Source organism: Borostomias antarcticus (assembly GCF_949987555.1).
Source record: "Borostomias antarcticus genome assembly, chromosome: 21".
NCBI classification, from domain to species: Eukaryota; Metazoa; Chordata; class Actinopteri; order Stomiiformes; family Stomiidae; genus Borostomias; species Borostomias antarcticus.
This window is the reverse complement of record NC_140254.1, coordinates 543492-556918: the sequence shown is the minus strand read 5'-3', so window position 1 is coordinate 556918 and position 13427 is coordinate 543492. Positions and strand designations below refer to the sequence as shown.

General features: G+C 46.0%; 1 protein-coding gene across 1 annotated transcript; it reads left to right on the top strand.

Annotated features, from left to right (window-relative positions):
- Positions 1-8278: 8278 nt before the first annotated feature.
- LOC311323296 (uncharacterized protein) lies at positions 8279-11288 on the top strand (the record flags this gene model as incomplete). The annotated part of the gene is made up of 6 exons (XM_084455497.1): positions 8279-8504; positions 9624-9831; positions 10055-10220; positions 10375-10453; positions 10922-11035; positions 11131-11288. The coding sequence occupies 6 exons, from the start codon at positions 8279-8281 to the stop codon at positions 11286-11288; spliced, it is 951 nt and encodes a 316-aa protein (XP_084311623.1).
- Between the last annotated feature and the right edge of the window lie 2139 nt (positions 11289-13427).

Here is a 13427-nt window from a genome sequence, read left to right as displayed (position 1 = left end):
ATCTTCGGCATTACTAAAGGCGCCGAGCTTATATGTCCTGGCTTCAGGCCAAATATCACATGACAAACAAATTTGCATACAAATAATGTTCATCACCACATATGGTCACAAAAGATCAACTAGTCTTCTGAATGGTCAATGTATCCGCTGATCTTTGCCCCCCCCACTTCGGACACGGGGGTTGCTGGGTCCTTCCTGGGATCATGTTACAAACTACTCACTTCAAGGGTGACCTTTAGGTCACGCTGACTCGGAGACAAAGACAAAGGAATGCTGAGGACAGTAACTAACCTGTTAAACTCCTTAAGTTAACACAGTTCCACCTAAAGTGAAGTTTATTCATTATTCTTAATAAAATGATTACTACATGAGAGTAATACAGTATAATTGATGTAATACAGTATAATACAGTATAAAAATATACTACAGAAGTGAACGTGAGTGCTTTCCGGATGCACGTGCATATTCTATACTGTATACACATGATGCACGTATGGATGTACTGTATATAGTCATTATTTTTATGCTTACTGATAATACTGAGGAACAAATAAAGTTCTAGGCTACTTGCAGGGCTGGACTGGCCATGTGGCGTACCGGGCAAATGCCCGGTGGGCCGGACCTACTTGTGGGCCGATCTAAAAAAAAAAAAGAGCTAACGAACGGCCCATTGGTCCATTTTCTATACTGACACTGGGCTGGCCCAATCATATGTAGGCCCCACCCCTCCCTCTGTTAGTTTCAGGTGTCATTAGCGTGGGCCGTTAGAGAGCCAACTGGCCTGGCCCGCAGTGAATGGCCTGTCCCCCCGGCAACAAATCGCGCTGCACCCCCCCCCCCCCCCCCCCCCCGTCAACAATTCGCGCAGCACCCCACCCCCCGTCAACAAAACGAAACTGAAGGTGTTCCATCTCGCGTCGGCTCGGCTAGTGGCCTGACTGGGGCTACATTGCCCGGCAGGAAATATTCACCCAGTCCAGCCCTGGCTACTTGACTTCTAGCCAAGTCGCCTAACCGCATCCTCGGCTGAAAGTGGGTGGGGATTTCCGAACCCCTCCCTTTGAACGCACTTTGACGTTTTCCAGATGTCTTGCTTTTAAGCGATAGGTCTAATCCGGAGTTTATCACATTCTATGACGCCGTGTTTCGTTCAATTAGAGCTCGTTTTAATCGAAAATACGGTAGGCTATCCTTATAATTGGAAGCACTTGAACGCACCATAAAGTGCAGAGCGAAACATCATTCAACTTCTTCACGTCTTCGGCGACGTCTACATTGTGTGTTGGAAAAGGTGAGTAGCGTACGAGAAGCAGCCTATCCTATTTGGTGTCAAAATTCCAATATGCCTATAGACTCCTAGGAGACAAATCCTATGCCATCTACAACAGCGTATGCCTTATGGTGCATTCGTTTATAACTGTGAGGTGCGACTTGCTTTGAATTATTAAATAAAACGCCGCATGAACTCGCACTTCCTCGTCGCAAATTCGGATATGTTTCTCAGCCCCTAGTTGCCTGCTGATGTCAATCTAAATTACATACATTTTTGCGACTTCGCTATAGTTCGAATGCACACAGGTCGGAGGTCGGTATTTTGCCACTTGCGACCACCTCCGACCACAAACGAATACACCATTATCGTGCCCGAGGGAGCAACGAACCACTGGTCTCGCCGTCTCACTTGTAAAGTCGGGACGTAATACTAATCTTAAATATCAAACATGTTTGATATTATCGGGGCCGCCCCGATGGGTCTGCGAGCCGATCGGGAGGTATAAGATTGGATCTGTAAACCCCTCACATTACAAGATCATCTGGGCCGATCATCGAGATCAATCAGCCCCGACCAACGTTCCAGACCAGATTTCTCCTCCGATTATCGGGAGGGGTGAATCGGGGAGAAATCGGCCCAAAAATCCTGTAGTCTGAGCCCGGCATTAGAGTTATCTATTTTACTCACCCTATGATGAAGGGAGACACATGGGATAAGTGGTAAGCACATTTATGTAAAAAAAAAAAAACAGTTTTTGCCATTCAAAGTGAGTTTATGTTCAATGTTTCATTATTATTGTGTCTGAACAATTACAGACAAGTCTGAACAAATCTCACACATATGTTTGTGCTTTACGAAGCTACAATACGAGGCTATATACTGTTAGCATGATGTTGGCTCTAACTGCTGGATGATACAAGTTTGTTCAAATGGCGGGGGTGGGGTAATTTGTGCCAAAAGGCCTGGGTTAAGTTAAGTGCCATTTTCCCCCCATGTATGTATGGGGAAAAAATGTTTGGTCCCCCATGGTGTCACATGACTTGCAATACAAGCTTGGCCACTACTCCAAATAGCTTCAATGCCCAGGGCCGCGTTTCCCAGAGGCATCGTTAAGGCATCGTAGCGCTACGTGCTTCTTAAGAACGTCGTTAGCTCCACCTCTAGGTGGCGATGCGTTTCCCAGAACCTTCTTAAGCCAAGGTATACCTTGGCTACGAAGGCTCTGGGAAACAGCTCCACCCAAGGTACATCGCAAATCGCCCTTAGCCTACGATGTACCTTCCGAAGATACATCGTTAGCCTTCCTTGGAGCCGAAGCGCTGTTTCCCAGAGCCTTCTTAGCCAAGGTGTACCACAGCCAAGGGATACGTTACGAAGGGCGGTCGGACCCCATCGTTAGTGTACCTTGGCGATGCGCTCCGTTCATCCCGTCATAGTTTTAGCTCGATTCGAGCGAAATTGCACTTTGAAAAAGGAGAGTTGCAATACAGCAGCGCACATCTATCTATCCTACCTGCGCGATTCACATCATTAGTGTACACAAAATACAAAGAACTTGAATGATGAACAAAATGTTATGGCGCCTACAGAACCCATCATGGAAATGTTGTTTTTAAAAGTTTTATTGAGCCAAGCAACATATACGACTATCCATAGCCTAATATAATCCACTTTGTGAACAACAACAACATTTTCTTATGTAAAGGGATAATTTGATGACATGACTTTTCTGGCTGTCTTTATTTATTGTCAGACAGATATCCTGGCGAATCGATTAATCCAATGAGGCCATCTAGATGAATAGTCAAATATCCTCACACACGCTCCAGAATATTGTAGAAAGCCTTCCCAGAACAGTGGAGGCTGTTATAGCTGCACAGGGGGGACCAACTCCATATGATGCCTATTCATTTAGAATGGGATGTCATGAAAGTTGTAATGTGTAGGTGGCCCAATACTGTTGTCCTTATAGTGAACTTTGCTAACATATTCACAGTATTTAGTGATCTTACAAATGCTGTTTGTTATATTGTGTGCCTTCTCCAAAACCTCTACTGTTGTAATGTGGCAAGAAACAAAAAATATACAGGATAAAGGGAACTTGTTTAATATTGGTTGGGAAAAAACATGGGCAGGTTTGTTCTTCAGACCTTTGTCCTGTAACAGGCTGTCTTTTTCCGGGGTGGGGTTGTTAGCCCCACGCCCAACCCCCAACCTGGAGGGCCAGTTGTTGCTTTTCGTCTGGCCTCTACCCTGAACCTGCCCGGCATGGTTGAACCTGCTGGGGGGTGACCCCCCACCAATATAGCCTTCATGGTCATGGAGGCACACAAGCCTTCCCACCACGACAAGGTAGCAACACGTAGGAAGGATGAGTGGTGTGGTGAGTGTATGTAGTGTGTGTGCGCAGTGTACTGTAGTGGGTGGGCAGTGTGTGGTAAGTGTATGTAGTGTGTGTGGTGAGTGTGTGCAGTGTGTGTGGTAAGTGTATGTAGTGTGTGTGGTGAGTGTGTGTAGTGTGTGTGTTAAGTGTATGTAGTGTGTGTGGTGAGTGTGTGCAGTGTGTCTCAGGCATCTGCATCATCTGCAAGGGAGGAAAATTCAATTAGTGACATTGAATGGAATGCATTCAGAATGTGAATAGACAGAGTATACAAAATACACACTTAGCCTACCTGGAGTTGGCAGAATGATGGACACTGATATGGAGGGCCACACAAACTGTGCCTCTGCTAGGGCCTGCTGCCTGTTCTGCAGGTCCAGCCTCTCACGCTGCACACCCAGCCTCTGCCTCCCCACCTCCAGGAGCTCCTCGCTGCAGTCGCACCTCGCATCCGTGGTGTTCAGCTGCCTCTCACGGGGGGCGGGGGGGGGGGGGGGGGGGAAGTCATGGGGTGTGTGGGGAGAGCGTGTCGACGGGGTGGAGCAGTCTGACTGCGCTGGGGTCTCCTCTCCAGAGGACTGGGAGGCTTGGGGTGATTCAGCTGAGGGCTGGGAGGCTTGGAGTGATTCAGCTGAGGGCTGGATGTTGGAGGGGCCCTCTCCAGACTCCAAATCAAGGCCACCAGTGATGCCTTTGGAGGCTGTGAGGCCGATGATCGATAGGGCCTTCTCCTCCTCCGGGGTGAGGGAAGGCATGGTGCTCTGCCTCTCGGCGCACTGCCGCCCCCCGGCTTTTGGCCTGACTGGCGAAGTCCTGCCATTTCTTGCTGACGACTGTCCACTCCCTGGGTGGCCCAGGAGTGGAAGCAGCCCTCCGCGCTGCAATGCTCGCCCATGCAGCCTTCTTCAATGGGCTATATGCACAACTCCAGTATGCTACTTCCTGAAATTAGACATGCTTCTTTATTTCCTGTCTTACACTATTGGATGAAATGATTATTCAGGAATAATTCGTCAGCAAGAAATGGCAGGACTTCGCCAGTCAGGCCAAAAGCCGGGGGGCGGCAGTGCGCCGAGAGGCAGAGCACCGTGCCTTCCCTCACCCCGGAGGAGGAGAAGGCCCTATCGATCATCGGCCTCACAGCCTCCCAAGGCATCACTGGTGGCCTTGATTTGGAGTCTGGAGAGGGCCCCTCCAACATCCAGCCCTCAGCTGAATCACCCCAAGCCTCCCAGCCCTCAGCTGAATCACCCCAAGCCTCCCAGTCCTCTGGAGAGGAGACCCCAGCGCAGTCAGACTGCTCCACCCCGTCGACACGCTCTCCCCCCACACACCCCATGACGTCCCCCCCCCCCCTCCCAACGTGAGAGGCAGCTGAACACTACGGATGCGAGGTGCGACTGCAGCGAGGAGCTCCTGGAGGTGGGGAGGCAGAGGCTGGGTGTGCAGCGTGAGAGGCTGGACCTCCAGAACAGGCAGCAGGCCCTAGCAGAGGCACAGTTTGTGTGGCCCTCCATATCAGTGCCCATCATTCTGCCAACTCCAGGTAGGCCAAGTGTATATTTTGTATACTCTGTCTTTTCCCACACTGCATGCATTCCATTCAATGTCGCTAATTGAATTTTCCTCCCTTGCAGATGATGCAGATGCCTGAGACACACTGCACACACTCACCACACACACTACATACACTTAACACACACACTGCACACACTACATACACTTACCACACACACTACACACACTCACCACACACACTACATACACTTACCACACACACTGCACACACTCACCACACACACTACATACACTTACCACACACTGCCCACCCACTACAGTACACTGCGCACACACACTACATACACTCACCACACCACTCATCCTTCCTACGTGTTGCTACCTTGTCGTGGTGGGAAGGCTTGTGTGCCTCCATGACCATGAAGGCTATATTGGTGGGGGGTCACCCCCCAGCAGGTTCAACCATGCCGGGCAGGTTCAGGGTAGAGGCCAGACGAAAAGCAACAACTGGCCCTCCAGGTTGGGGGTTGGGCATGGGTCTAACAACCCCACCCCTGAAAAAGACAGCCTGTTACAGGACAAAGGTCTGAAGAACAAACCTGCCCATGTTTTTTCCCAACCAATATTAAATAAGTTCCCTTTATCCTGTATATTTGTTGTTTCTTGCCACATTACAACAGTAGAGGTTTTGGAGAAGGCACACAATATAACAAACAGCATTTGTAAGATCACTAAATACTGTGAATCTGTTAGCAAAGTTCACTATAAGGACAACAGTATTGGGCCACCTACACATTACAACTTTCATGACATCCCATTCTAAATGAATAGGCATCATATGGAGTTGGTCCCCCCTGTGCAGCTATAACAGCCTCCACTGTTCTGGGAAGGCTTTCTACAATATTCTGGAGCGTGTGTGAGGATATTTGACTATTCATCTAGATGGCCTCATTGGATTAATCAATTCGTCAGGATATCTGTCTGACAATATATAAAGACAGACAGCAAAGTCATGTCATCAAATTATCCCTTTACATAAGAAAATGTTGTTGTTGTTCACAAAGTGGATTATATTAGGCTATGGATAGTCCGTATATGTTGCTTGGCTCAATAAAAGTTTTAAAAACAACATTCCCATGATGTGTTCTGTAGGCTGACATTATTTTCATCATTCAAGTTAATTGTATTTTGTGTACACTAATGATGTGAATCGCGCAGGTAGGATAGATAGATGTGCGCTGTATTGCAACTCCCCTTTTTAAAAGTGTAATTTAGCTCGAATCGAGCTAAAACTATGACGGGATGAACGGAGCGCATCGCCAAGGTACACTAACGATGGGGTCCGACCGCCCTTCGTAACGTATCCCTTGGCTGTGGTACACCTTGGCTAAGAAGGCTCTGGGAAACAGCGCTTCGGCTCCAAGGAGGGCTAACGATGTATCTTCGGAAGGTACATCGTAGGCTAAGGGCGATTTGCGATGTACCTTGGGTGGAGCTGTTTCCCAGAGCCTTCGTAGCCAAGGTATACCTTGGCTTAAGAAGGTTCTGGGAAACGCATCGCCACCTAGAGGTGGAGCTAACGACGTTCTTAAGAAGCACGTAGCGCTACGATGCCTTAACGATGCCTCTGGGAAACGCGGCCCTGAGCTGTTCGTGGGGGCTTGATTTGGACAGAGCAGTGGGAGAGGTGCAGAATAGGAAGTCCATAGCCAGTGGCAAGGGACATGAAGATCTGCAAGGTAATGCATGGGGACCTTGTACCAGGGACCTTGCGATCCCCAGCCGGCCGCTCTACGTCCCAAGCTACGTGCCACCCCGCAAAGTTGGCTAGCATTTGTCTCCTAGTAGCATAGAGCTGGGTGGTAACATCAACTACAGTACATGTGTGAAGTGTTTGTTTACATGTAGCAAAACTATTAACATTAACGGCTTCAGAATTCAGAAGGTAACCGTAAAAGGAGTCCAGAGGCCAAATAAATCCTGTGTTAACCACACATCTTGATAGGATCATTCATGTAAAATCGCATCCATTTTTGTCCCCGACCCGATGAAATTGAGGGGGCCAGTTGACCCCTGTACTTTTAGTGTGTGTGTGCATTAACCTGTGCGTGCATGGCTTTATTTGTTCGTCCGTCACATGTGTACCAGAGACGAACCTGATGCGGAACTCGTTTCCATTGGAAACTGTTTGGAAAAGGGCAGGCACTTTCTACTTGGCAGGTCATTGGATGAACCATCTGTCTATCACCGTCTGTCACACACTAACTTCAACCGCTCCTCGCTGTCATAAACCCACCCAGCGTAGCTTTTGTATTTCAAATTCCTCAGAAACAACGCTGATTGGCGAGATCGTTTTATGATCTGGCACAAACGGATCTCTATGGAAAGTATCCTGACTGATTTGCGAGAGAAACAGAATGTGAGCTCGCAAAATCAGGATGGTCTCACGAGGCTACAGTAACAAACTGCTTGGTGTCTGAGTAAAAGTATAACCTATTCTACTCCAGCCCATCTACTTTCTAAATCCACAGAGCCAATGTACAGTACTACTACTTTCCAGAACTCACAAGTGCATCTCCTTTGTAATAAAAGTGACTAAGAGCATAATTTAGTGCGAAAGGCAAAGTGCAAGAATAGCAAACTAAAAATACAATACTTCAGGCATCTAATTTCATACCTACCAGTAACTGAAGTCATAATTAAATAAAAACCTTAATCCAGCAACATGGTTGTATGAGAAAGAACAATTTATGCTTTTTCTGGTGAGAAATAAATAGAACATTATTATTCATCCATCTCTTTTTATGTAAATTAACATTGATTTGTATGACTGGTGCTATAGAAATAAAATGGCATTGACATTTGTCACCAACCAAATAACTCATACAATATGGCTGTAGTCTGGTGGTGTGGTTTTGTTCAAGAGCTCTCACAGAGGCAGATGCTACACACAGCATTTTTTATGTGGATTACTGTAATATAATATAATATAATACCATATGTAAATCATAAATAAAGATATGGAAACAGTAATAAACTGCATGTCTGAATGTCGTTCTAATGTGTCATGTTTCATTTTATTCCAACGCAGGATATAGCCAGCGATGATCTTGTTCGACGAGTCTACCAAGAAGTTTGTCCGTCACATTCAGGGACGCAACTCAAACAGAGGTTTTATCCCTGCCTCCCTTAATGACTCCACAAAGCTGCAGGATTCCACCAGGTCCTACCTGGTTATCAAGACCCAACAGATGTGGGGATTTCAGCACCCTCGTTACCAGGTGTCTGACTATACACTGGAAGAACTGATGGAAGAGCCGCCATGTCCAGGTAGGCTGTTAGACTGAACAAACTCCCTTAAGCCAATAGTATTGTAGTTTGACTCAACGGACATAGGTGTTGGGGATAAGCCTTGTCATTAGTTTATTACTGCCCAATCAGTGGCGACAGATCTGATTCTCTGCCCAATCAGATTCAATCCAGACTACAGGTACAGTACGTGAAACAACAACCTAGCATCCACACCACCCAAAACGATTGTAAATACAGCGTTTTTCCCCCCTATCCATGAATGGTAATTAGTCCAGCCAGACCTTTCTCCAGTGTTGGTACAGTTTAAACGAAGTGTGGAGATAGGTCTGGCTATGTGAGTCTAATAGTATTGTAGCAGTGGGGGGAAGTGGAGAACTCGGCCTGAGCAGGGATCGAACTAACAACCTCCAGCTCCCAAACCCGGCTCCCAACATACCGTGTGATACCAACATCATAATACCATTTGCTCACAAGCCTTGTTAGAAGTAGGAACCAAACGTCAGACATCTCAGACAGAACACAACATTCATTTTGGACATGTCACAAATTTTAGTTCCGCCCCAGCGCAGGGCGAGCAGTAATGTTTTCGGCAGCGTGTTTGTCCATCCGTCACTTATTTAACAGGATTACGCAAAAAGTACCAGACCGGTTTTCATGAAACTCGGTGGAGGGGTGTAGCATGGGCAACTTACAACCCATTACGTTTTGGAGTGGATCTGAATCACAGGACAGATCCACGAATAAAAACTAAACTTTGAGCAAACTGAGGGAGGTGACACGGCCGCCCATTCACCTGCATTCATTTTTTGGACTTGTGAAATTCCCTGCATTCATTGTCAATGGGGGGAAGGGGGGGGGGTGGGTTGAAATGGCCATATCTTGACGTGGGAAGGTCACAGAGATGCTAGGTTTGGACTGACATAAAGCTCTCGACCTACAAATGCAGAAAGTCCAAACATGTCCTGCAGGTGCATGCGCACAGAGCCACAAAGGACATTCACGGGCAGAGGTCTGTGCTCTCCAACCACCATTTCTAGTTTCAATTATGAATTCATAAACAATGAGTATTTTGGGGGAAAAGCAATTATTTTATTCCTCTCTCTCTCTCTTCTCTCTCTCGCTCCACAATTTTCCCAGAATGGAAAAAGTCCCGCTTCTTGGATGAATTTGAACAGTCTACAGAGGCGATGTCAGAGGCAGGGATGGGCGTAGATGTGCCACCTGCTGGGGGGAATGCGGAGGTGAAGCACATCACTGAACACAAAACAACGTTTGGTGCCCTGGATATCCTTCAGATGAACGAAATACTGAAAGTGAAGGTGGCCATTAAAGATGCCATTAAAAAGTATGAGAAACATGTTTTATGGACAAACCTCTTTCTCCACAGCTGCAATAAGACAACCCCACTTTAATTATGCAGTTCCTTTAAGCTGTTTCTCTCTCTCGTTCTCTCTCCCTCTCTCTCTTGCCCTCCCAGCTCTCTCTTTTATTGTTCCTCATCATATATCACATCACCTTTTCACCTTTTCAGGGCAATAACAGTGTTCTCAATCTGAATCCTCTGTTAGAAAACCCAAGCGACTCGACCTGGATCTGAAAAAGGGAGAGAAGTTGTTTCTGCTGAAGACGAAGATAGTGACCACCACTCCCTCCCCCCTTAAAGGTGTTGACCAGGTGGACGCCAACTTCATGGCAAAGGCGAAGGTTCACTTGGCCCGGTTGTTTGGAAGTGCAGTAAGTCATTGACTTTGTGTCCCTGTGTTTCATTGCATATACTGCACATTATCCATATATATATATATATATATACATACATACTCTATATATTTTGTATTATTGTGTGTCATTTTGTGCATTTTAGTGGGCATTATTTGATGTTTCTTGTCAGGCTCATAAGAGGACTGAGACGTGTTCTATGGTGGTTACCCCTGGCACCGTCATCGCCTACTGTGTCGAACAACACAAAGGTGCGTGTACAGGGTTTAATTGTGTGTATTTATAACCAAGATGAATTGTTGAAACTAACAAACAAAACAACAAACATCTTTATTTGTCACACAGTGAGACACACATCACACAGAGTAGGCGGCAATTGCCGAAAAACACGCGCACACACACACACACACACACACACGAGTGCCTGGCGCGCCCACCCTTAGGCTACTCCTCTCAGTATAAATACCAAACATCCATGCAATCAAAGGACTAGCTTATGAGAGGTGATTCACGGGTGTTTGTGCTGTAAGTCAGAGGACCCAAGATCAAGCCCATTGTGTGGGAAGTGAGGGTAGAAGCAGTCCTGACGAGCAACACAGTTGCTTACAAATTTGGTTTTTGAATCGTAGACCTAACTGTTTACATGTTTTATTCTCTCTCTCTCTCCGTTGGTCTCTCTCTCCCTCTGCCACTCTCTCTGGGTTTGTGTGTGTGTTCAGCCCTGAATACCCAATTCTCAGCACAAGACGACTTGCATACGGACTGCTTTGAGGATTTAACATTCTTGTTGGATGAATCCACATCCCAGGATACCCTAGCCCAAGTATGGAAAGGTGTGTTCTTGTGTTGGTTTACACAGGTGACTCTATGGGTAGTTGATTGACAATTCCTGTTGAGATCACTTAATGCCCTCCTCTTTCTCTCTCAGCCTTGCCGGACTTTGAGGAGGTTCTTCAGCCATTAGCTGGACTCCAACTGGAGGAGAAAAGGGATCTGTTCCAGCAGCTTCATGAGGCTCTAAAGGACAGGACGGTCTCCCAAAAGCCTCTAGAAAAGACGGTTAGAGACAATGGACCTCATTCCTGAACATTTTCTTAAGTGTCTTCTTAAATGTCTTCTTACGAACTTCGTAAGACCAACCCTCAGAAAGATCCCCGCCGGATTCATAAACACGTGGAAATGTGTTCTTAAACCGCCAAAGTGTTCTCAGTTGTGCTCCCCTTCTTAAGTTGAATGCACGTTCCGTACACCTGAATTTGCATACATGAATGCCCCGCCAGATCCTTACTACAGGGTCGTGTGCACACAGAATCCCCAGACAGCACGGAAAAAGTTGATTGATGTTCAAGTTCACGTGCAAATTCGACGTTTTATTCATCACGCAACATACCAGTAAAATGAGGAGTGAGATGTTTCTCCGCTGGCTCTTATAATGTGCACACTAAGCTTAAGCAAGGCGAATAAACCAGTAGAAAATAACAATAGAAAACAAGACGTTATATGGACTTTCAATACAAAAGGCAAAATATATAGCCTATATATGGGATGTGCTGAGAGCAGATGATTAAATTGTACAGTTTAGTTAAATGCATGAGTAGGCTACTTGTGGATCTTGATATGCCCTATCTATATTATGTAGGCCCATATCATAGGCTATATTTTAGTTATGGATATCGACATGATAATTTACAGAATGTAGATGTGTCCATTCTGACAACTACAGAATATAAGGTGCTGTTGTGCTTAGTCTGACTATAGTGACTGAGTTTAGTGCTTATTTATTAATTCATTGCCATTTTCAGTGTTTGTGTAGAGCTTTTATTTATTTTAGGACACCACGATGCCTCGTAGAATCATGACTATAAATGTGAAACATAATTGGAAATGATACAAATATTATTGTATTTATTATTATTTCAAGCCTAGGATGTCTGTACAATTGATGTGAACGCAATCCCCTCGGATTTCTCATAAATTCAGCGAACGGGCGCACTCCAATCTGGCCTACCTACAACTGCATTTCCACATTCTTAAATCCTTTCTTGGATAAGAACACATCCCAGATAAGAAACCATTCAGGAATGCCAGAATTGTCCCGGGAGCTTCGTAAGTGGAGTTACTTTTTCTTAACTGCGTTCAGGAATGAGGTCCATTGCATTTAAGACAATGCACTTGACACTGTAGTTTATACCAAGCTTAACACTACACTCAAAGTTAAACAACGCGGCCCACGCGGTTCACAGCAAAAGTAACTTTGTGTGTGTGTGTGTGTGTGTGCGCGCATGCATGCAAAAACAGACAAACAAAACAGGTCAGCAAGGCTTCAAACTAGATTCAGTAAGCCCATGTACAGTATCCTACAGCGATGAGCAGAGCAACTCTTTCTCTAGTTCGTTCTTTGTCCCTCTGGTTATGACGATGAGTCACATAGAGGTACTTGGCGGCAATCATTGCCTTGGTACCCTCTCCTAGAGTTATTCTACATTTGTTACTATCTCTGTGAAATGTGGTATTCATGAGTTACATTTCTCAAAATTGATTGTCAAATGATTTCAATTTACTCATTATTGTGTGTGTGTGTGTGTGTGTAACAGGATGGGTCTCCTCATGAATCTGCCGTCCACCTGCTGGTCAGCGCCTTAGAAGGTGAGAGACAGTTCCACCCACATTAATGATGTCATCTCACCTCTAACCTCATCTTGTTTGCTAAGATAAAGTTCCATTGAATTTAGATTGTGTGTGTGTGTGTGTGTGTGTGTGTGTGTGTGTGCGCGCGCACGCGCGGTTCCACAGAGTTGCCGGATGGTGCTCTGGATATGCTGGCTACATGCAGTACTAAAGACCTCCAGGCCCTCGACACCCTGGTCAGTCTGTTAATCATTATTACAGTGCCGTTCTGTAGGAGTCACTCCAGCTCCATACCTTATTCCATGTCTTTATAATACAGTACAAGAGAGCACGCATAACCACGTCATTCCAACAGGTGCAGTGGGAGCATGAAAAACATTGTGGGGATATTGTCTTTGTGATACACATTGCTATTTCCTTCAATTAGTTAATTAATTTAATTATATATCAGCTATTTTCTGCGCTGTCCTCGAGCTTCCTTCTCCACTCTCTCTCTGCTAGGTGACCCAAAGGAAGACTAATCAGCCCGTCTCTCTTGAGTCCATGCCCGACCCCCTGCAAGAGTTCCTCTGCTCATCCAATGAAACACTGCGAGAC